General features: G+C 40.5%; 1 protein-coding gene across 8 annotated transcripts in view; it reads right to left on the bottom strand.

Moving 5' to 3' along the window:
* The window catches only part of kiaa1109 (KIAA1109 ortholog), a 487,987-nt gene that overhangs the window by 367,985 nt on the left and 94,390 nt on the right, over positions 1–25,612 (bottom strand). For all 8 annotated transcript variants that reach the window (XM_080193511.1, XM_080193510.1, XM_080193515.1 and 5 more), the window contains exon 11: positions 13,360–13,510. In XM_080193511.1, coding sequence (XP_080049637.1) covers positions 13,360–13,510 — 151 coding nt within the window. The remainder of the gene's footprint in view (positions 1–13,359; positions 13,511–25,612) is intronic.

Genomic DNA, 25,612 nt, shown 5'->3' with positions numbered 1-25,612 from the left:
TGTCAGCTGACAATGAGTCGTCCAGCCATTACACTTTTCAGCTGTTTGTTAACTGCCCCATAGTTAGGGCACTTCAAATCATATTCAATTGCCTTTAAATGTTAGATTTTTTTATTACCACCCTTCCAAGCAGTGAGCTCCACTTCTCCACAACCCCTGAGTGAAAATGAATTCCTCCCAAATCCCCTACCTCTACCCTAAATCAGTGACAGGCAACATAGGCTAGTGATTGGGCCAGATAAGTGATGTTCCTTCATCTCATTGGGCCAAAAGATAGAAATTGGGCATGTCCATTAACTATGAACCTTGAATAAAATTGAATGCATTCAATACATGCGGAATATTTCATAGCAAGCTATAGAATATGCTTAATTATTCATATACTAATAGAACTGTCAACTTTAAATGGTAAAAAGAAAATAAATATTTACACTTGATTGGATGCACAGGATGCGCCCAACTCTCTCAGTCAACGTTGTGAGCATTCAGCATGCACCTCACTTCACTTGCCCTTGCTTTACATGCATATCACTTCAGTCATATTGTTGGAAAAAAGCTCCACAGATGGAAACCAGCAGAATGTGACAACCCTGTGCAAACGCAACAGTGAACAAATGTCTTCTGGACCTCATACAGGTCCCCAGTCCATAGGTTGCCTATGGTTATGGACATCACAACTAAGGAGGAGGATAGAGCTTTGCCATAATTTTATACATTATGCTCTTCTCTCAACCTCTTCTGTTCCAAACAAAACAACCTTAACTAATCCAACGTTTCTTAAAAACTAGAATCCTCCAGGAACGGCCAATATCCTGGTAGATCTCCTCTGTACCCACTATTTTGCAATTATATCTTTCCTAAAGCATAGTGAGCAGAACTGCAAACTGTGCTTCAGCTGTGGCCTAAGTGTTTTACAAAGTTCCATCAGATTTTTTTTGTGTGGGTGTAGGATGGGGAAGAGAGTGGAAGGTGCTGTTTAACACCAGTTCCGAAAGGAAGGACAGCATGTGATGAGAGAATGATTTACAAGGTGCAGTGTAGATTTACCCTAAATTGATCATTTAGACGTGTGCATACACAGGTGCCTATAATTATGCACATGCGAATAATGTCAAGCTACACCATCAATTCTCCCATGACTACATTCCAGTGGATGGAGGAAACATAATTAAAGGACTATTTTCCGATTTTCAGGATTCATAATCAAATTGCCACATTTCATCAGGTGGGCTATGAATCACAATTTTGATGTCTACATTTACAGCAATTGAAGAAGAACATTAAAGTATTCCAAACAGAAGGTTACAACTAACAACATTCAGTTGCGTTGCTCCTTTGTCTTATTTTGAGCTTTTCTTAAAGAAAACACTTTCTAGTCAAATAAAAAATTAGCCAATAATGAATGATTAAAGAGACGAGGACAAATTTGAAGCTAAATAAAATACTTACACTAAATACACAGGTCTTAAAGATGAGGATGACAAGAGGACATGTGAAAATGGAGCAGTAGGCCATTCACCCCCTAGAGCTTGCTTCACAATTCAGTAAGATTATGACTGATCTGATAGTAATATCAAATCTGCTCCCCCCTATCCCTGACAACCTTTCAACTCATTGCTTATCAAGAATCTATCCATCTTTGCCTTAAAAATATTGAAAGGCACTGCTTGCACCACTTTTTCAGGAAGAGATCTCCAAGGACTCTCAATCCTGAGAGAAAAAAATTCTTGCCGTCCTCATTTTAAATGGGCAACCCCTAATTTTTAAACTGCAACCACTAGTTCTAAATTCTCCCATAATGGGCAAACACCCACTTCACATCCACCCTGTCAGGGCCCCATAGCATTTTATATATTTCAATCAAGCAGCTTCTTACTCTTTATATTCCAGCAGAAACAAGCCAGCCTGCTTCCTTATAAGACAACGCCCCCATCCCAGGTATTAGTTAATTTTCCAGACTCATCTTCTATTGGGAAAATGTTCACTTTGTTAATTCTTTAAATATTTATAAAAACTCTCACTATTTGTTTATATATTTATGAATTGCTTTCTATCATAATCTAATTTTTCCCACTTTATTAATCTTTAATCAATTAATTCTATTGTTCCTTATATTCTGCCCAATCTCCTAACCTGCCAATCATCTGCATTTTCCTTAAGTTTGATATTATCTTTAACCTTTCTAGTTAACCAAGGATCTATTCTGTGCATTGTAAAATATCCTCTTAATGTTTGCCACTGCATCTCTATTGACCTATTCTTTAATATAATTTGTCAATTAATTTTAGCTAACTCAGATATCGTGCCCACATTAAAGTTTAAAATCATAGTTTCAAACCCACTCTTCTTTAAATGTTAAATTCAATCATTTTATAGTCACTGCTACCTAGGGATGCCTTCAGGATGAGATCATTAATTACTTCCATCTTATTGCACAATACTAGGTCTTGTACAGCCTGCTCCCTGGTTGGCTCCAGGCCACGCTGTTGTAAGAAATTATCCTAAAAACATTCAATGAATTCCTCATCTAGGCTACCTTTTCCCATCTGACTTTTCCAGTCTATATGTAGATTAAAATGTCCCATGATTACTGTCATGCCTTTCTAACAAGCTCCAATTATTTCTTCCTTTATTACCCTACTATCCCAAAGGGAATATGAAGCGATTAGTAAAGAAGACCAAAATGGAAAGCAAAGAGGATTGGCAAAATCAAATTATCCTAAATTATAAAAATAAATAGTGAAGTATTCTATAGGCACATAATTAACAAAAGATAGATCACAATTGGGATCAGGTCACTAAGGGATGCACAAGATAAACACATAGGTATCGACCACAAAATAGCAGAGCATTTTCCTCCTGTATTTACCAACGGCTAAACAGAAGGAATGTTACATTAGAAAAAAAAATCAAAAAACAATTTCAAGACGTTTATGAGAGAAAAGGGGAAGATGATTGACAAAATAGTTAAACTGAAAGAGGACAAAATCCAGGTGGATATATTAATGCATACTAACAGAACCTAGGAAAACTAAAGTTTGTGCGCACACAAGTATAAGTACATGCTTGTGCTTGCGCATTTGCAATTAAGGCCAGAATTTGTTGCCCATTCATTAAGTGCCCTCGAGAAGCTGGTGCTGACCACCTTGAACAATTGCAGTCCGTGTGGTGCAAGTAAGCCATGGTGTTGTTAAGAGCTAACGCCTTAAGATTTCGACCCAGCTATGGAAGAACTGGTAATATACTTCCAAATCAGGATGACAAGAGACTTGGAATGTAACTGGCAGATGATGGTGTTCCCATGCATCTGGTGCCATCGTTCCTGAGTACCTTGTTGATCATACATATTGCTACCACTATGCAGGTGGAGGGAGGGATTTTTCAGCGGTGGATGAGGTGCCAATTAAGCATATAATTATAAAATCTGTAGAAATCGCATGAAAACAATAGATCAGGCAATTCATATGAAAGCCAAGGGAATTAGTTGGAGGAAGACCTGCTTCATGAGGAGACTTATTCTATTCATGAGTAGTTTCACACTTCAGTAGCATTTACAGCTTGCATCAGAAAAAATAATTTGCAAATGCTGGTCTTCAGGACATCGTCATTGAATCCAACTGATTGCAGTAGATTCTGCCAAGGTGTTGTAAGCGCTATCGTTGTAGCAGGATGGTTAGAAGTTACAAGATTGTGTATAAGACTCGACAGAGATAACAATGGCAGGGTAGGCTTACATCGACACTCTCCCTGATAATGAGCAAGACCCGACTTACTACTCAGCAGTTGAATTTCAGATGTCCTTCCCCAATTAGGACTTTGACGAAAGTATCAACTCTCAAGATTCCAGTCATTTATTAGTTGCTACAACAACCTTTTAAGAATGGTATTGGTATCAGGATGACTTGCTTGTGATGTGCAGCTTTAAGGAAAGTCATCCTGAAATCAATGTAGAGTCACATGCAAGACAATCTGTGGCTCAGACGCGACAAGAGTATGGTTTTTCACAGACAGCATGTGAAGAAGTTATCTAAAAGATGGCCAACTATGATTCCAACACAAAAGGGAGGTTTGACTGGATTTACTTTCAATAAGGGAACTGTACAAAAATAGACTGTGACAGAGCTTGAAAGAGCTGCTTTAAACCAAAACTGTCAAGGGATGGCTAATCACAAATCATCAACAAGATCTTACACTGACTTAGACAAGACAAAAAGCATGATGAAAAAGATGTGAGGAATGTCATGGAGACCATTTAAAATATGGTTAATCGTTTTGATCTTTTGTTGGAGACAGATCTGTTGTATCACATCACATTAGGCCAAATTGCATCAGCACCAAGGATCTTATACAGGCTGAGGAAGAGAGGAAACATTCATGACTTTTGTAGAAACAAGTACACCAAAATGTCAAATTTCATGATCTTGCCAAGAAGGTGAAACTAAAGACTTTCAACAGCACAAATAAAATGTATATAACCAAAGTAAACAATAAAAAGATTGCTCTGAAAGCAGCTCTGAAAATGTTAGTTGCTGCAGCAGTCAGAAAAGTATACATTAATGAAATGTGGCTTATAAATTGGGAACAGCTTATCGTGATGGACCTCTCATCAAGACAAATAAAGCAAAGCTCTTACACTTTGAGGGGGTCAATCAACCTACCCCCTTCCATTCATATGATCCCAAGTGGCACCATATCTTTGCAAAGTGCTAAACATAATGAGACAATATGGATGTGGGATGCTATGACATTGATTAAAGTCATGAAACCACAATCAAATTTTTTGTTGATTGAATACTGACAGTTCTTGAGAAACAAATGAAGACAGAGAAATGGAGAGATCCACTTTGTTCTGGACAGATAAAAAACCAACCACATCAAGAGTGATGAAAGGGAATGGAGGTCAGTTGGAAGAATGCAAATCATCAAAACTTTTTCTCCTCACTAGAAAAGCCCAAAACAGCAAAATGTCTGTTTGGCAGTGACAACAAGGAAAATATTGTCCAGTTTTTCCACAAAAGATGTTGCAAGTCTGGAAGAGAGATCACTGTTGCTACAATAATCGTTGTTGGACATGGGAGTGAGTGTCACGTCCTTCATCAGAATGAAACCAAACCGACCTGAAGATGGTACCAATCCCAGCACTGTTTCCCAACCAGGAAGTTGGCAAACAGATACTGCTTCACAGCACATTTGCAGCCAGTTCCAGTAAGCATGTCGCCATAAGCAGTGCTGACATTGGTGGCTGATACTATGCTTGGCATTCTGCAAGGACATTGATACCAAGTCTATTTGCACAGAAGGATAAACAGGTGTACAACTGATGTTCATTGCATCTATGATCATGTAACATAAACAGGGCCTAGTTTTATGGCTGATAAAATTGGATATCCTAAATTAAAGAATTGGGCGTATTAAAAATCAAACACAGTCAAACCTCAGGCAGGCCAGTTGTATGAAGTATGAGAGATTTTTAAAATTACAACAATCATTCTGGTAGAAGTGTGTATGCTGCTCTCACTGGACTTGGTATTTTTCAGGGTGTGATTCAGAGATTGTTCTCAAATGAGATGGGCAAGGCAAAATCAGTAAAAGAAATCAGCAAAGAGCACCGTGCAACACTCAAGAAGTTAGGGACGTCATTTGCTGTCTGGGCCTGACTCATCAACCTCCTTTCAAAGGTCGTTGCACCCTACTGATACTTAGCAGGAGATCATTGCACCCCATTGAAATGCACCAGCCTATTGTTGGAAGCCCAGATCGGGCCAGACTTTCTGTCACAAGTTCCTGCAGTTGGCTTAATCTGATAACAGGTTACATGTAAGCAGCAGCAGGAGATGGACACCTGGGGGCGGACCCTGGTGTCCTGTCTGACAGACATCAAGAAACCCACTGGGTATTGGAATTCCCTCCCAGGACCTCATTGGCCGGAAGCCAGAGAAGTTTCTGGAAAGGCAAGCAGGCAGGGGATAAAGGAACACATTTTCAGACACCGGCAGTGAAGACTGGCGAAGACTCGATGAAGGAGGTGGCCCTTGACCATTCGGAAGACTGACCAGAGAAGGAAGGAAGGAAGAAGCTGCCATCGAGATTCACCTTCGTGATGACAGACCAGGGGGACTCAGAGAATTGAGCCTGCAGTTTTAACCAAACCATCTTTGCGGGTAGTATATCTGACTTTGGGGTATCCTCTTGTTTTATGTGGGTAATTTAAGGGTTGGTGGGGTTTTTGTTAATAAACTTGTTAAACCTTTACTTGTGTTTGCCCTTTGTCCATCTTGCAAATAAGGGCACCGGGGTAAAACAATAGAATAAGTAAACTGGTCGGAAGTATGAGAGATTTTTAAAATTACAACAATCATTCTGGTAGAAGTGTGTATGCTGCTCTCACTGGACTTGGTATTTTTCAGGGTGTGATTCAGAGATTGTTCTCAAATGAGATGGGCAAGGCAAAATCAGTAAAAGAAATCAGCAAAGAGCACCGTGCAACACTCAAGAAGTTAGGGACGTCATTTGCTGTTTCACCATCTCTTTGCGAAGAACCAAAGGCATACACTTCTGAACTCTAACAGCAGATTGAATGTAAAGATGTGAACCAGGCCAGATGTTAAATGTTCACGACTAAAGGTTATGCAAAGATTCAGTGTACAAGCATATACAGCGTACCAATTACCAGTCTGCAACACACAAGCGATATCTTCAGAACATGCCAGAAATTTAATCTCCAAAGTACCGTGGGTGGAAACTGGAAAACGTACTTGTCATAGACTGGATGACACTTCCTCTAACACAGTAAATGTAATGGAGCTTGTAATCTATTTATGCAAAAACAGAGTGCACAAGGACAATGCTCTTGTTTTCTCTGCAAACTACTCTCCACCAACATCTGCACATATATAGATTGTGAGAATTCTATATTTTTGCCTCAGATTTCTAGGGCGCAGGAAGTATATACCCAGGATTCAGATTATAGTTCATGCATTTGCAAATGCGAAGCAAAATAAGCAATAATGAATGAAGAAAAATAACGTTCAGGGAAGATACCCTCCCCACCCCATCTCAGCATCAATTGATTTCTCTCTCCTCTTTATAATCTAAGGATTACAGTTAAATGGGCGATTATGTCCCTCCGAAGTTTAAATGATTTTGCATGGAATAAATTGTTATGGTAGATTTATTTCCTTAGTGATGAACATGAAAAATAACTTAGATTTATGTACAAGTACACAGTAAGATAATTCCACATCTAGAATGTCCTCAGTGATACTTCTGACCATTTCTTACACTATCCATTTTCAAAATTTAGCAAGACTGGTGGTATGTCGCCAATGCTAGTGTGAAAAGTAAAATTATAGCGTTTGGTTGACTCTGTTGCAATATTGCACCCTGACAAGAAAACACAGTTTGAAAAAAGTTTCACTATCAAGGCAAACTGGTGAGATGTGCAGAAGAAATCTGAGATAACTTGGACCAACAATAAAATAGCAAACAATTTTTCGCTTTGGCACTTGATGAAAGCTGTGATGTAAAAGACCTAAGAATATAAGAGCTAGGAGCAGGAGTACGCGATCTGACCCCTTGAGCCTGCTCCGCCATTCAATAAGACCATGGCAGATCTTTTTGTAGACCCAGCTTCACTTACCTGTCTGCTCACCATAACCCTTAATTCCCTAATGTTCAAAAATCTATCTTTGCCTTAAAGACATTCAACAAGGTAGCCTCAACTGCTTCACTGAGCAGGGAATTCCACAGATTCACAACCCTTCGGGTGAAGAAGATCTCCCTCAGCTCAGTCTTAAATCTGCTCCTCCTTATTTTGAGGCTATGCCCCCAAGTTCTAGTTTCACACACCAGTGGAAACAACCTCCCTGTTTCTATAAGATCCCCCCTCATTCTTCTAAATTCCAATGAGTATAATCCCAGTCTACTCAGTCTCTCTTCATAAGCCAACACTCTCAACTCCGGAATGAACCTAGTGAATCTCCTCTGGACTCCCTCCAGTGCCAGTATACCCTTTCTCAAGTAATAAGACCAAAACTGCATAGTACTCCAGGTGTGGCCTCACCAGCACCTTATACAACAGCACCGTAACCTCCACCCCTCTAGCAATGAAGGACAAAATTACATTTGCCTTCTTAACTACCTGCTGCACCCGCAAACCAACATTTTGCAATTCATGCACAAGGATACCCAGGTCCCTCTGCACAGCTGCAATTTTTTACATTGAAGTAATAGTCCATTTCGCTGCGATTCGTACCAAAATGGACGACCCCATAAGACAGCTCAACTGATGATTTTCATATGAAGCATTAACACAAATACAACAGAATTGGCTTCAATGTAGTCTGAATAACATGGTTATTAGAAAAGAATTAATGGAATCAGAAAATAAGAAGTGTCCCAAAAGATGCTTGTACCGTTTGGGTCAACTTGGACAGCATGGTGACATAGTGGTCAGCACTGCTGCCAGAGTGCCAGGGATTAGAGTTCAATCCTGGCCTTGGGTGACTGTGTGGAGATTGCACGTTCTCTTTGATGTCATGAGTTTCCTCCAGGTGCTTCAGCTTCCTTGCACAGTCCAAAGATGTGCAGATTATGTGGATTAGCCATGCTGAACAGCCCCTCAGTGTCCAAAGACGTGTAGTTTAGGTGGATTAGTGATGGCAAATGCACAGGGTTACGTGATAGGGCAGGATCGGGCCTGACTCAGACTTGGTGCAGATTCAATGGGCCAAATGGCCTCCTTCTGCACTGTAGGTGTTCTAACTTAATGTCTGCAAAGACATTTTCTGTTACGAAATTCAACAAGTGTAGTATCAATATGCTGTGCTTGCTTGAAGTCATTAGGTTACATTTTAGCTTCGTTTGAAGCAATTTTTAAAAGCGGCATCTCGGCCTTCTGACTAAGATGCAAATGAGATCCAGCCTTGGAGGAGGAGCTACACCTATTCCAATCAGCTTGAATCATGTAGATCAAGCCTAAGACAGGAGGTGAGACTTGTCAGCTTGAATCGGGAATGTCTCAAGTTGTTGAGACTCTGAATTGGACTTGATTTGATTGAATTGGAATAAGAAACAAACAAAAAAAAACAGATACACAATTAGTGATGACCACCTTGCAACAGTGCTCCGCATTGCAACAACAGAGATGGCAACTGACTTCACCTCCTTTGCTGACATCCAAGAGAAACTTTCCTCTTCACATTTTTATAAAGATAGTGAGATAATTTATTATGAAGCAGATATATGGCCTCTGATAACATGCCAGCATTATGCAAATGGGGAGCAGTGTTTCAAGGAGAAGATAAATATCAAAAGGGAAAAAAGGAAAGAAAGATGTTACCTGTCACAAAACAAGTTTGTTTTGTAACTTATTTATAGGAGAAAATTAAAAAGTATCTAAATTATGCTAAACTTGTACATAACCTTGGTTGGGCCACATTTCAAATGTTGTCAACAGTCTTCAATCTTGCATTTCCTTAATTAACTATTTTTGTTGTATTAAGTTTGTGTTCTCTAATTACTGTCTTACCAACCACTTAAGACAATTCATTGCTACTTCGATCAAAATTCTTCACAATTTTAAAAGCCTATATAGATAGGCCGTTAAGATTTACTGCGTAATGATAAAAGTTGCATGTTCCAAAGTGTCCATTCATAAACAACACCCCAGTGAATCTTAAGTTCCAGTTTAACAAGACTAATATTAAAGCGGGATAGCTAGTAGGGCCTGTATTCTCATTTACTGCTGGTAACATATTCGTAAGCCAATGACGGAATACAGTTGGGACACTGAGCCAAGACATATTTCACACGACTGCAATAAAACCAGCAAGGTAGTGGCATCATTAACTCCTCCTCCACTTGCATCATTGATGTGGAAATCACTCCCAGTGTTTTCAAACTTAGCAGCGTTGGAAAGAAAGATTTCTGATTAAAAAGTGGTGAAGCTGATCACAAACCTACCTGAAGGGAACTTAGCTCCTGTAAGTTGAAGCAGTTCCTACGGCTTCTTGTCACTCATCTGCACAGCCTGCACACATAGTGGGGATTCAGGAGAAGAAAGCAATGAGCCAAGGTTCAATGAGAGGAAGGATTACAGAGGATAGGTTAGAAGGGTGAGAGGCCTCAAGGGTTGTGAGAGGATGAGCTAGGGAGCTGGAACGGGCGAAGGTCTGAGGATTAGCAAGATATGAGCCAGTGAGCAACAGAGGCTATTAATTGAACAGTCAGCAAGAGGAAAGTTCCACAGTGACAAGGAGGATCATGCATTATGTGCCGAGCAGGATCAACTATGATAGAAAGATATCATTTCTTTAATTGAAGTTATTCCATTTACAAATATGGAAATTTAGCAATGTGAAGTATTTCAACTTAAAAGGTTTTAATGGGCAGGGTGCAGGAAGGGAGATGGCGATGTCTGGTGGTGTATGGGGTTGTGCAGTATCCTGTAGGTGCCTCCGTCTAGAAGTTATGGGCCCATGTCTTCTTCAATGAAATTGCCGTCAGCCAATCAGTCTTTATTCTGGAACATGTGCTAGTTCAATCCCTAATATTCCCTAATGAATTTCACAAACTCCTCAAGTCGAGCTTCCAACCTGTTCACAATACCAAAACTTCCCTAGTCAAAGTCAGAAATGTATAACTTCTGCAACTCTGGCGGTGCTTTATTAAATCCTGGTTACTCTCCCTGTCCTAATGCATTTGATATCATTAACCAACTAATCCTCGGCCATTACATTTTCGGCACTCTCCAGCTCCACTGGCCTCCCTTGCTTGATTCCAAAAGTGAAAAACAGAAACACCACATACCCCTGTCCTTATTAAATAAAGCTGTGTAAAATTTACACTTCCCCACTTCCACCATGGATAGTAGCCCTTTCAATAAATTGGCCATATTAAATTCATGTAATTTTTAATCCAAATTTTCTTCTTTGCCATCATATTACAAAATTTTCATCAAGGTCCAAATCAATCGCACTTAAATGCTGGGATGATATTCTTAATTCAACATCTAAAATTGAACTCATTACAATCACCAAGATACTCTCCAGTAATCCAAGCTTGAGAGGACAAAATCTATACTTATGATATTGCTGGGCATTTTCACAGTTCAAGAGGAATAACATGAACAATTCACACACCCACTGTTGTACTTCACTAAAATTCATACAAAGATATACTCACTAAATGTTGAAGAGTTTGAACTCGGCTGTTTTATTTATTCTGCAAAGGACATCCTTAAGAGGCACATCAATGGAAGAACCTTGCAATTTAACTGTGTGACATTTTTGAATGAATTTTAGGTGCAAAATTATTCTGGCACATTGATAAGCCTGAATTAATCAGCACTTGGAGTTAAGCATCAATCTGTCGCTGTCTCACAACCAAAGAAAGCAGAGCAATATGCAAAAAATATGTTGCAGCAACAGCTACCACATGTGTCATCTTGTGGGCCAGCCAACAATGTAATTTATTAGCTCAGAGAATATGAACCTAATGCTATGAAACATTAGCATAACACTTTGTAAACATGTAAGGATGTCAGTCTCATGAATTAATAAATAGTGGGTTTAAAGTTATTGGAAGATTTATAAACATGTTTACATTTTCTGCCAATGGTGTTGAGCCACGAGTTCTAAATAAAAGTTAAATAAACAATGATGCCTCATCATGAAGCTTGAATTATTGTCTTCAACTAAACAGCATCAATTAATCAAATAAAGCTGGATTTTCAACATTAATAGTTCTCTTGCTTCACAACACATTTTATTCCATTTTGATTCAAAACTAAAATATCTGTGCACAAAACTGTTGCAACTAACCAAAAGATGCACATGTAGCCAACAAACTAACAGTGCAACACTGCTCTTAGTTGTTACACTGGGTGATAATACAATAAGTGAGAAAGATGAACGAACTTGAAATTGGGTGACACTTAGCATGTTCTCAGGGTACCCTAAGACATTTAACAGACAGATGGTGTTGGTTGAGGGATAAATATTAACCAGAAGACTATGAAAATGCCTTGATTTCCTCTGAGGATTAACGTGGATCTTTTGAGTGCACCTAACATGGCATCTTGGATTAACATCTCATCCAGGAGACAGTATCTCTGACAGATATATTCCTTCAGTAATGGACTGAAGCATCAGTTTAGATAATGAGCTATTTAATTAGGAATAAATGCATCATGCTACAAACTGATAACCAACACTTTGCAATAAGATAATGCAGCTAATCAATTCACATTGTTAAACTTCAACATTTTAGCTTGTAAAAGTTGATATACCAGTGGGATATTTCATGGCTGAAGTGAACAACGTGCTGCATTAATTTAATGGGAAATTACATTTGAGAAAATGATTTGTAACAACAGAAGACTTTCTTAATGTTGGTTACCTTAACATCTCTTCTTAAAAAGAAACTCCTCCCCAAGTAAACATGGGCAATTTCTTAAAAAGAGCATGCTACACAAGTGAAAAATTGAGTTTTAACAGTGCACTATTAACTCTGATTCATTCAATAAAGACCTCAAAAGTTGAATTCCTAAGTTTTAGAACAAAAACGAAATAATGCTTTAGCTCACACATATCAACAGCACAATTGGTTGCATGACAGCTAAAATTTTGGCCTTCTTTTAAAAAATTGTTTCTACTATAGGAGCATTGAGTATATCCTCCAGTTCATACACATAGCTTATTTGCATTTTGGCTTTATTCCTAAAAGGATATCCATACCATTCAAATATCACTCCTACCAACATTTCAGTTCACCCTTCCTATTCCTCCCAAAGTCAGCATTACTTAAGAATGTTCCCATCTTCTTCATTCCAGGTCAACAATCTCTCGGTCCATGCCTTTTTTTGCAATTCTGCTCAAACACATTTCTTGGAAGGTTAACCGAGCAACATCATTAACACTCATAATGTAATCGTTGGCTGAACCTTTCTAACCAATGTGGAAAATGTGGAGTTAAAAACTGAAAATGTTAAAAACAAAACTCAGCAGTACTGGCTATATATGTGGAGAGAGAAAAGAGTTGATGTTTTGAGTCCAATACAGCTCTTCTTCAAAACTAAGAAAAATGAGGGCTGAGAAAATACACTAAAACAAAACTCTGCTGTTCTGTTCTTTACTTTGTAGATCACACCACTTGAAGCAACATTTCCAAGATTATAGTACTCTCAAGACAAACCCAACCTGCAACAAAGAAAAGCTTAATTTGACATGTGTGACTCAAAAATCATATCAATTAGGAAGGGGAAGTTTGACATCAGGGTAAAGAGTGGTCAAAATATTTCTCATTAACTGTTCGAGAGCTCAGCAGAGCATGATGTTATAATGCATTTTTTTTTATTACCTTTGTCTATCTGCCCATGGTCCATAATTGAAATCTGTTCCTTTCCCACAAACAATATCCAGTCCCCAACACGGCGGTAGGTCTTGTAATTTTGTACTTTCACTGTCTGGACTCTCTTCAGCATTTTCATCTGTTTCTTCAGGTACAATACCTGCACAAATAATAATCATGAAAACAATATATATCCATGTCTTGTAATAGCAAACAGATAAAAAGAACAATATACCATCTGAATCCTGAAGCTGTACTGCAGAGGCTATTTGGCCAATTATACCAGCTCTTTGAATGACGCATCCAATTAGTCCCATTGCCCTCCTCTCCCACCTAACACTAAAAATTTATCAGTGGTTAATTCAGATACGAAATTAAATGTAAGACAAGTTTTGAAAAAAAGGGAGAATATTGACTAGACAAACAAGGCATTCTTTCCTTTCGGGTGTGTGTGTGTGTGTGTGTGTGTGTGTGTGTGTGTGTGTGTGTGTGTGTGTGTGTGTGTGTGTCGGGGGGAACATAAAGATCAGTGATTTGTTCCAGCACCTTTGAGATTTCTCTGGAACTTTCCCACTCATCTTAGGTCAGGTCACGTGACCTTCAGCACCATTTTCTCCAGCTCCCTAACCCACCTTCGCTGACCCTCCAACTTTGGGCCTCTATCTGGAAAGGAGGAAACAGTTAATACAGAACGCGAACAACAGAATCAACTGTCTTGGGACACAGGTGCTCTGTATAAAAACATTGTTCAGGAGATGGCCAAGTTTTTCAAGTAAATTTTTTTTTAACCTCTTAATAGATATTCAACATTGAAAAAGCAAGGCTGCCAAAATATGTCAAGTAGCGAGCATGGGCTAGTTCTGGTTTGTGTCAATGAAATAGATACGTATTTGCCATAGCTGAGTTGTCCGGAAGTCTGAACAAGAGGGGGAAAAAACTAAGTGAAGGAAGCCTGCAAATAAAAGAGAAAACAAGTGAGGATTTCCTCACAGAAGTGTGTGCAATAGTAATAAAAAGTCTATAAAGGTTGTCAGTGTCTTATAGCTCTTGCATGTCTGAAAATTACTGTCATATATTCAAGTAGGTGCATGACTGCTTTAAGACCTAGTCACATGATGAAATAGTAATGTCATTAAAGTCATTAAAGGGCTGCTGTTTAATTTCAATTTGTACTCTACAGACAAGAGCTCCTAGAATAAACCTGTTGTGTGTTCCTCTGAATCTGCGTTTACAAACCACACATTTTAAATTTTCTTTAAAACTCACACCTAACATCGTTAGAACGTTACAAAAAGAAAACTGGTGACAAGTCAAGATTTTGTTTCAACGAGAACATAATCTAAGTTAAAGAAAACACATTGTGTATCCTCCCATTTTGAATATTAGAAGGCTGAGGGGAAGCAACAAGTGTTAAGATGCCAGTACAGGAAGTTAGAAAAAAGCTCTCCATGAGGTTTCAAAAGAGGGTTCCTTCCAATCAGAGACAGGTGAGATTCCAGGCAGTATCAGGCATATTTGATAAGAAGAGATACTTTGCTGTACGGCAAAGGTCATTTGGAAACAAGAAAACATCAAGTCAATGGTCCCCAGGATAAAAAGAGAAGTACTAGGAAGACAGCAAAAAAACCCAGAAGTCTTTAATTCCTAGTGCCTACAAGAAAAATGGCAGGTCAATTAGGATCTATGGGCCCTTTCAATGAAGAAAAATCGTGGCAATCCAATGCAGATCATTGTCAGTGCTTTGTACAAGCAAACATGATTGTAAATAAGTTGCTGGTACTAGCTTTGCTCAACACAATAGGAAGTAAAACCTTCAAATTGCTTGAGAGCTTGGTTCATCCAGTAAAGCCAAAAACCAAAACTTACAATGATTTGCCAAAGATTCTTGAAGAACATTATTCTCCAAAGCCACTGATCATCACAGAACAGTTCAAGTTCAACTGAAGGTATCAAGTGCAAGGCGAAAGCATCACTCAGTTTGTGACAGCCTTTTAAAGGCTGGCATAACATTGAGAGTTTGGTGAGTCATTAGGAGATACTCTTCAAGATCATCCAGTTTGTGGTCTCCAAAATAAGACTATCCAAAGGAGGCTGCTGAATGAACATGCTTTGACCTCAAAAGTAACAGTATAAATCACAATGTCGTAAGAACACAAGAAATAGGAGCAGGAGTAGGTCATCTAGCCCTTCGAGCCTGCCCCGCCATTCAATAAGATCATGGCTGATCTGAAGTGGATCAGTTCCATTTTCCTGCTTTCTCCCCATAACCCTTAATTCCCTTGTCTATCAGAAACCTATCTACCTATGACTCAAATATATTCAGCAAGGTAGCCTCCACCACTTCAACAGGCAGAGAATTCCAGAGATTCACCACCCTTTGAGTGAAGAAGTTCCTCCTCAGCTCCGATCTAAACTGCGCACCCCTCCCCCCCCCGCCCCACCTTAGTTTGAGGCTGTGCCCTCTAGTCCTGCTATCCTTTCTAAGCGGGAAGAATCTCTCTACCTCTACCCGATCTATCCCCTTCATTATCTTATGTGTCTCTATAAGATCCCCCCTCAGCCTTCTAAACTCCAATGAATACAGACCCAGTCTATTCAATCTCTCTTCATAGGCCAACCCCCTGATCTCCGGTATCAGCCTAGTGAACCTTCTCTGCACTCCCTCCAAGGCCAATATATCCTTTCGCAAATGCAGCGACTAAAACTGCGCACAGTACTCCAGCTGCAGCTTCACCAGTACCCTGTACATTTGCAGCAAGACCTCCCTGCTTTTATATTCTATCCCCCTCGCTATAAAGGCCGATGTAACTAGAAGCTAATGAGGCTTCAAAATTTGGTGCAGGATGAAGGTTCACAAGTTGGGGACTCCCCGTAAATCAAAACAGAAACAAGCATGTCACAAGATGTGCTAAAATGGACCATTCAGCAAGTGAACACTGGAGCAAAAATAGTCAATGCAAGAATTGTGGCACAATGGGTCACACTGCATAAGCTTCCTGAGAAAAATATTCAGAAGTAGTATCTGGGTACCTTCAAGAAGAAGAAGTTATATTCTACAAAAAGAATTTAAAAGGTGGAAGAAAAGAATTGCGAATTTGAAGATGATAATGGCCAGAAATATGATGAAGAGCTCCAACTGAACGTCTTATCCATTCTTGGTGAATCACATATACTCTGGGTGATTCCGTTGTTAAATGGACAAACTGTTGGGATGGAGGTGGATACTGGTGCTGCTGTATCTTCAATTCCTGGGACTACAAACCAACAAAAGCTAAAGTATCTTCCTTTAAAAACCAGCTGATGTGATTTTAAGGACATACATGGAAGAGGTCATGCTGTTAACATAGAGTCATAGAGGTTTACAGCATGGAAACAAACATGTTACATCATGGTCAATGTAGAGTTGAGTGGACAAACACTGAGTTGGCTCTCCATGTGCCCTGTGGTAATTTTCCAGATCTATTTGGGAGATCATGTGTTGGAGAAGATAAAGCTTAACTGGAATGCTGTCAACTGACATGTAAATGTCAAAACAGTTCTACAGCACCTTTTGGATAATTACAAGTGTGTGTTTGAATAGACATTTGCCTGAATGAAGGAAGTTCAAGTAAAACTCAAGAGAAAGCCTAATAGTCAACCAAGAAGTCTCAGAGCAATTCATTCCAAGGTTGAAGAAGAATTAGTATGGTATTAGATATTAGCACTGCTGTGTTAGAACAGTGACAACGAATGACTGGCCTACCCCTACTATAACTGTTACAAACCCAGATGGTTCAATTCATATTTCTGGTGATTTTAAAATAAACATAAATCCGGTCTAGTGTGCTGAATAACATCCGCTTCCTTTAACTAAGATTTGTTTGCTGGTTTATCAGGTGGGCAGAAATTCAGCAAGATTGATTTTCACAAGTATATTTACAAATGAATGTAGCTGCTGAATCTCAACCATTGCTTACCATCATTATTCATAAAAGTATCTTTCATTATAAAAGATTACCAAAAATAACATCCACAATAGCCCTATTCCAAAAATCGATGTATCAGATTTTAAGTTATCTCTCTGATGTATAATGAATGTTACCTAGGTGATATTCTAATTATAGGGTCCAATGAACATAAGTATTTGAATAATTTGGTACAACATCGAAACATCTTCAAGCACATGATACCTATCAAACAAAAACATTACTTTTTCCAGACATCAGTTCATTATTTGGGTCATGTTATTGATCAGAAAGGCCTTCATAAAGTGCCTAAAAAATGGACACTATTTCAGAAACACCACATCCAGCAAACGTGATGCAATTGAGGTCCCTTCTAGGATTAGTAAATAATTATAGAACATAGAACATTACAGCGCAGTACAGGCCCTCCGGCCCTCGATAATTTCACAGGTCAGTGCAACAATCTAAAGCCCATCTAACTTACACTATTCCAATATCATCCATTTGTTTATCCACGCTAACTTTTGCAGTGCTGCTCCTTTGTCAAGTGACTGGGGGTTCCATTGTCACCTGACAACGGAACCCCCAAGGCCCAGGAAAGATCCAGCCACCAAGCGCGAAACCTATATACCAGAAAAAATCTGAGGTACACAGCATCATCACAATTTAAGTAACCAACCCATTCTAAATGCTCTTTTCTTCACTTTACGTCTCTCTCCAATCTCTTTATTTACCCACAGGGTGCTGGAATTCAAGCTGCTTCCTTTTTTATAAGTACATACATTTAATCTGCAGTGTTATAGTTTTAGCAAGATTCTCTATTCATAATCTGTATTCTGTGCAAGAATTCCAAACTCCACATCAGATATTAAAAAAAAGATTTCCCTTTCAAGGTATTTAACTCATCAACAATTAAGTACAGACTTGATGTACATGGCACCTCATGAATCATGACTTGCTCGCGCAGTATTTTATCTGTGTGTTTCCCTCATTGTTTATTATATGCCCTTAGACTTTTAGTCCTTAAATATTCAGATTTTTTTAAACTTTTCATTTCTTCTGGATTTATCTGCTTCACCCAAACTGCCGGCTCCAAGTGGAGAGGGTCTTCAAGAAGATCGTGCATATCGACACAGACATCAAGTTTTTAAAAAGATGCAAGAAAGCAGACAAGAACATAAGAAATAGGAGCAGGAGTAGGCCATCTAGGCCTTCGAGCCTGCCCCGCCATTCAACAAGATCATGGCTGATCTGAAGTGGATCAGTTCCACTTTCCCGCTTTCTCCTCATAACCCTTAATTCCTTTGTCTGTCAAAAACCTATCGACCCGTGACTTAAATATATTTAGCGAGGTAGCCTCCACCACTTCAACAGGCAGAAAATTCAAGATTCACCACCCTTTGAGCGAAGAAGCTCCTCCTCAACTCCGTTCTAAACTGCCCCCCCCCCCCCCATCTTGGGGATGTGCCCTCTAGTCCTGCTGTCCTTTGAGCGGGAAGAATCTCTCTACCTCTACCCTATCCATCCCTTTCATTATCTTATATGTCTCTATAAGATCCCCCTTCATCCTTCTAAACTCCAACAAGTACAGACCCAGTCTATTCAGTCTCTCTTCATAGTCTAACCTCCTCATCTCCGGTATCAGCCTACTGAACCTCCTCTGCACTCCCTCCAAGGCCAAAATATCCTTGCGCGAGTGCAGCGACCAAAACTGCACGCAGTACTCCAGCTGCGGCCTCACCAGTGCCCTGTACAGTTGCAGCAAGACCTCCCTGCTTTTATATTCTATCCCCCCCTATAAAGGCCAACATTCCATTCGCCTTCTTGATCACCTGCTGCACCTGCAGACTGGGTTTTTGCGACTCATGCACAAGGACCCCCAGGTCCCTCTGCACCGTAGCATGCTGCAGCTTTTCGCCCTTTAAATAGTAATCCCTCCTACTCTTATTCCTGCCAAAGTGGATAACCTCACACTTGCTAACATCGTACTCCATCTGCCAGGTCCTCGCCCACTCGCTCAGCCTATCCAGATCCCTCTGCAGACTTTCCACACCCTCCACACAATTTGCTTTTCCAAAAGGACTACAGATCACGAACCCACTCAAGTCAACCTATAACACAGACTACACTGAGAGACTTTGCCGTCGCACCTCTCTCACAATCCTCAACCACCTCATACACCAGCTCTACAGCAAACACCGCATCCTCGAAACCAAGAAAAAATTCACATTCTCAACTTGCGCTCAGGATGCAGACCAGTTGTGAAACTCTGCCAAGCAGATGAGACAAAGAAACTACACCATCTACATGCACACCAAGAACAGGAAACTTGAGAAACTCGGCATCGCTACCAGCAACAAGCAAGCCTCTCCCGGCACCACAGTACCACCGCAGGGAAGTCTATTGTCAACTTGTCAGACTACACACTTCAACCAGATGAAGTCGAAGTTCTCAGCCAAGGGCTCAATTTCTGCCCCACCACCAAAATGGACCCCATCAGTCTTGCAGCAGACACAGAGGAATTCATTAGGCGAATGAGGCTGCAGGAGTTCTCCCACAAACCCCAAGAGGCCAATAGTGAACACAATGAGACAGCCAATGAACCAGAACAGCCTACGGAGAGATCCGCAGTGCAGCAACCGAAGAAGAAAAAGTCCAACTGGACTCCTCCGGAAGGCCGCTGCCCTCGACTGGGCATGTATGCCCAAGCCGTCAACACCAGATTCATCAACCGCACTCGCAAGATAGCGCCAAACATCACCAAAGCACAACACAACGCCATCCACACTCTCAAAACCAACCACAACATTGTCATCAAACCAGCAGGCGCCATTGTCACACTGAACAGAATGATTACTGCAAAGAAGTGTACCGACAACTGAACAACGAGGAACACTACAGACAGTTACCTGCAGATCTGACCAAAGAACACACCCGTCAACTCAACATTCTGATCAAGACCTTTGATCCAGACCTTCAGAGCACCCTCCAAGCTCTCATCCCACGTACTCTCCATGTTGGAGATCTCTACTGCCTCCCAAAGGTACACAAGGCAAACATACCCGGCTGTCCCATCATATCGGGCAATGGCACCTTGTGCGAGAACCTCTCTAGTTACGCTGAGGGCATCCTGAGACCCATTGTACCAAGAACCCCCAGCTTTTGTCACGACACTACGGACTTCCTACAGAAACTCAGCACACATGGAGCAGTTGAACCAGGGGGACTCCTCGTCACAATGGATGTCTCAGCACTCTACACCAGCATCCCCCACAACAATGGCATTGCTGCAAACTGCCTCAGTACTCAACGCCGACAACTGCCAGTTTCCAGATGCAATTTTACAACTCATCCGCTTCATCCTGGACCACAACGTCTTCACCTTCAACAATCAGTTCTTCATCCAGACACACAGAACAGCCATGGGGACCAAATTCGCACCTCAATATGCCAACATCTTCATGCACAGGCTCAACCAAGACTTCTTCACCACACAGGACCTTCAACCGATGCCAAACACTAGATATATCGATGACATTTTCTTCCTTTGGACTCATGGTGGACAATCACTGAAACAACTATATGATGACATCAACAAGTTCCATCCTACTATCAGACTCACCGTGGACTATTCTCCGGAATCGGTTGCATTCTTGGACACATGCATCTCCATCAAGGATGGTCACCTCAGCACTTCACTGTACCACAAGCGCACAGATAACCTCACGATGCTCCACTTCTCCAGCTTCCACCCTAAACACATTAAAGAAGCCATCCCCTACGGACAAGCTCTCCGTCTACAGAGGATCTGCTCAGATGAGGAGAATCGCAACAGACACCTCCAGTCGCTGAAAGATACCCTCACAAGAACAGGAAATGGCGCTTGACTCATCGATCAATAGTTCCGGTGCGCCACAGCGAAAAACCGCATCAACCTCCTCAGAAGATAAACACGGGACACAGTGGACAGAGTATCCTTCGTTGTCCATACTTCCCCGGAGTGGAGAAGCTACAACATCTTCTCCGGAGCCTTCAATATTTCATTGATGAAGACGAACATCTGGCCACAGCCATCCCCACACCCCCACTTCTTGCCTTCAAATAACCGCACAACCTCAAACAGACCGTTGTTTGCAGCAAACTACCCAGCCTTCAGGAGAACAGTGACCACGACACCACACAACCCTGCCACAGCAACCTCTGCAAGACATGCCGGATCACTGACGTGGATGACATCATCTCACATGAGAACACCATCCATCAGGTACACAGCACACATTCTTGCAACTCGGCCAAAGTTGTCTACCTGATATGCTGCAGGAAAGGATGTCCTGAAGCATGGTACGTTGGGGAGACCATGCAGATGCTATGACAACGATAAATAAACACCACTCGACAATCACCAGGCAAGACCGTTCCCTTCCTGTTGGTGAACACTTCAGCGGTCACAGGCATTCGGCCTCTGACTTCAGGTAAGCGTTCTCCAAGGCGGCCTTCACTACACACGACAGCGCAAAGTCGCTGAGCAGAGGCTGATAGCCAAGTTCCGCACACATGAGGACAGCCTCAAGACGGGGTCTTGGGTTCATGGCACACTATCTGAAACCCCTATGACTTTCCTGAAGTTATAATATCTCACTTAGTGTCCTGTCTGGAGACAACACACATCTCTTTAACCTATGCTTAACGCTAGCTCCGCTCACACTGTCTGCACATTTAAGACTTGAATAGCAGATTAGCTGTAAAGACTCGGATTCTAATCAGTATTCTGTAAACTGTGTGTGCCTTTACATGCCCTGATCAGAACTTTCTACTCAGCTGACGAGGCAACAGTGTTCCGTAAGCTTGTGGGTTTATTATCAAATAAACTTGTTGGACTTTAACCTGGTGCTGTGAGACTTCTTACTCCTATGATGATGGTCAGTTTTAACTTAGCTACAAAATTGAAGCCATTGCATAATTTATTGTGTGTCAAACAGTCATGGGACTAGACAACAGAATGTGAGAAAGCACACATGGTTGATAAAGATGCTGCACAGAAATCTGAAATATTGGTTCATCTGAAACTACCATTACTGCTTCCATGCGATGATTCACCTTATGGATTAGGGCAGTCATTTCACGTTTTCGGCTTTCGGGAGAAGAATGACCAAGTGTTTACTTTGTGCACTCTTATTCGTGTTAAATCTATGTTCAGCTTGAAAAAGGAACACTGAGTATATAATTTTTGGTGTACAACAGTTTCATCATTACTTATATGATTGTCATTTTACATTATTGACTGATCATCAACCTTTAATAACTATTTTTGGGCCATATAAATGCATTAAGGCTGTGAGCTGCGAGTCAGCTACAAAAATGGTACTGATCTGATCTGCACACTCTTACAATAAAAGATGCAAAAAAGATTTACAAATGTAATAGCAGCACCATCAGGAAAGACTGAGCAACATGGGGTCTTTGCTCTACAAAAAAGTTGGTTGAGCAATACCCTAATACAGTCTTTAAAATTATGAGGGCATTTGATAGGGTAGATGCAGCGAGGCTTTTTTTGCTGCTGGGACATTCCAAACCTGGACTCCCACAAATAAGACAGCCACAAAAAAAATAAATAATTTGGGAGAAATTTATTTATCAAGAGAATAATTTGAATGTGAAACTTACTATCATATTACATTGTTGAGATGAACACCGTAGATGCTTTTAAGAAGCTATAGGAGTGCATTAGAAACAAAGAAATGGTGGCTCATGCTTACAAGAAGAAGAAAAATGGAAAAGAGATTTGCTAGAAAATTATCACTGGCACGTTAGTTCCTATATCATGAGGCCTATGCGAACAAAATAACATTAATTCTGTAGTGGCAATATTTTATCAAGCTATTAAGAAACAGAAACATTGAAAATTGAAGCAGAAGTAGGCCATTCAGTTCTTTGAGCTTGTTCTGTCATTCATTTTGATCATGGCTGATCATCAAATTCAATATCTTGATCCCACTTTCCCCTTCCACCCCCAATATCCCTTGATCTCTTTAGCCTCAAGAATTCACACAACATTTTGACCTCAACTATTTTCTGTGGTAGTGAACTGCACATGTTCAGCACCCTCTGGAGGAACAAATTTCTCCTCACCTCAGTCCTAAAAAGTTTACCCCTTATCCTCAAACTATGAACCCTAGATCTAGACTTACCCACTTTTTGAAACATTGTTTCTGAATTGACCCTGTCCAATCCTGTTAGAATTTTATACATTTCTATGAGATCACTTCTCACTCTTCTAAACTCCAGCGAGTATAATGCTAACCAACTTAGACCTGCCATTCCAGGAATCAGCCTGGTAAACCTTTGCTGCACTTCCACTATAGCAAGAAAATCCTTCTTCAGGTAAGGATGCCAAAACTGCACATAATATTCCAGATGTGGCCTTAGCAATGCCTACACAATTGCAGTAAAACATCCTGAACCCTATCCTCAAATCCACTTGCTATGAAAGCCAATATACCATTTGCCTTCTTTACTGCCTGCTGTATCTGCATGCTTACTTTCAGTGACTGATGCATAAGGACACCAAGGTTTTGCTGAGTTTCCAACTCTCTCAATTTACACCCAAATAATAATCTGCTTTCTTATTATTGCTACCAAAGTGGACAACCTCACATTTATCCACATTTTACTGCATCTGCCCACACATTCAACCTGTCCAAATTGCTGAAGCATCTCTGCATCCTCCTGACAGCTCATTCTCCCACCCAATTTTGTATCATCTACAAATCTGGAGATAATGCATTTAGTTCCTTTTTCTAAATCATAAATATATAGTATAAATAGTTGGGATCTTAGCATGGGTCACTGCAGTGATCCATTAGTCACTGCCTGCCAATTGGAAGACGACTATTTATGCCAACTCTTTGCTTCCTATCTGCTAACCAGCTTTCTATCTATCTCAAGACACTATCTACAATCCCATGCCCTTTAACTTTACATAGTGGTATGCTATGTGGGACCCTGTCAAAAGCCTTCCGGAAGTCTAAATGAACACATTCACCAGTTCTTCTCAGTCAACTCTATTAGTTACATCCTTAAAAAATTCCAATAGATTCATCAAGCATGATTTCTCCTAAATCCATGCTGACTTTGCTTTCCAGATGCTAAGCTTTGAAATCCTTGATAATGGCTCTAGCAATTTCCCTAATACTGACATTAGACTCACTGGTCTATAGTTCCTGGTTTTCTCTCTACCTCTCCTTTTGAATAGCAGGTTTAGATTAACTACCTTCCAACGTGTAGAACCAATCTAGTGTCCAAAGAATTTTGGAAAATGACCACCAATGGATCTACTATTTCCAGGACTCAGAGATGAAGGTTATCAGGCCCTGGAGATTTACCCACCTTTAATCTCATCAATTTCCCCAAAACCATTTCTCTACTTGTACTGATTCCTTCAGTTCCTCACTAAAACTTGTTTTTCTCAGAACTGTTGGTACATTATTCGTGTCTATCAACGTGAAGACAGAAGCAAAGTATGAATTTAGTTCCTCAGCCATTTATTTGTTCCCTATAAATTCTGACTGTAAGGGGCCTATATTTGTTTTTGTCAATCCTTTTCTCTTCGCATACCAATTGAAAATTTAAGTGATTATTTGAAAACATCTATCTCTGAATGATGGACATGAAAGAAACAAATTCACTTAAGATGGGGTCTCATCATATGGGGCCTCATCATATGGGGCACATTTGCTGTTGGATGAAAAAGACAATTCCTGAGAAGCCAGTTCTGCCACAAGAGCCACATGTGAAGCTAACAGCACAGTTCTGGGTTGTTGTTTTTGGTGATGGCACCTATTGCCAAGCTGCTATAACCATTGATAATCGTGATAGTTCACGCCAGCCCACAGAAGGTGTTGCCATTTTCCTCTGTCATTTGCTAATGACTCCCAAGTATGGCAAACAATGACTAGGGCCTTCACATCACGTTTGCAAGCATCCTTGAAGTGGGCATCCTGCTGATCATCTGGTTTCCTCATCACATAGAATGTATTTGGATAACGTGATCATTTTCCAACCTGAGGGTATGTCTGAGCCAGCTTATTATGAGCGCCATAATTATCTGCTCATTGGGAACTCCAAGTCGTGAGCAGGTGGGAGGACGTGCACAGTTTTGTATCTTTACATTCTTACAAACCAGGACCAGATCTGTCACCTGTGCATAGACAGAGAAGGAATGAAGGCATGAAATCCTGAGTAAGGTGACCAGGTGTGCAGCGCCATGACCCCCAAACGTCCCAGGTAGGGGACATGGGAGGGGGACGAGGAGAGATCCC

Source organism: Carcharhinus amblyrhynchos, chromosome 1, assembly GCF_965287045.1.
Source record: "Carcharhinus amblyrhynchos chromosome 1, sCarAmb.v2.hapA, whole genome shotgun sequence".
Classification (NCBI taxonomy): Eukaryota; Metazoa; Chordata; class Chondrichthyes; order Carcharhiniformes; family Carcharhinidae; genus Carcharhinus; species Carcharhinus amblyrhynchos.
The sequence above is the reverse complement of the archived record's forward strand: the minus strand, read 5'-3'. Positions and strand labels throughout refer to the sequence as shown.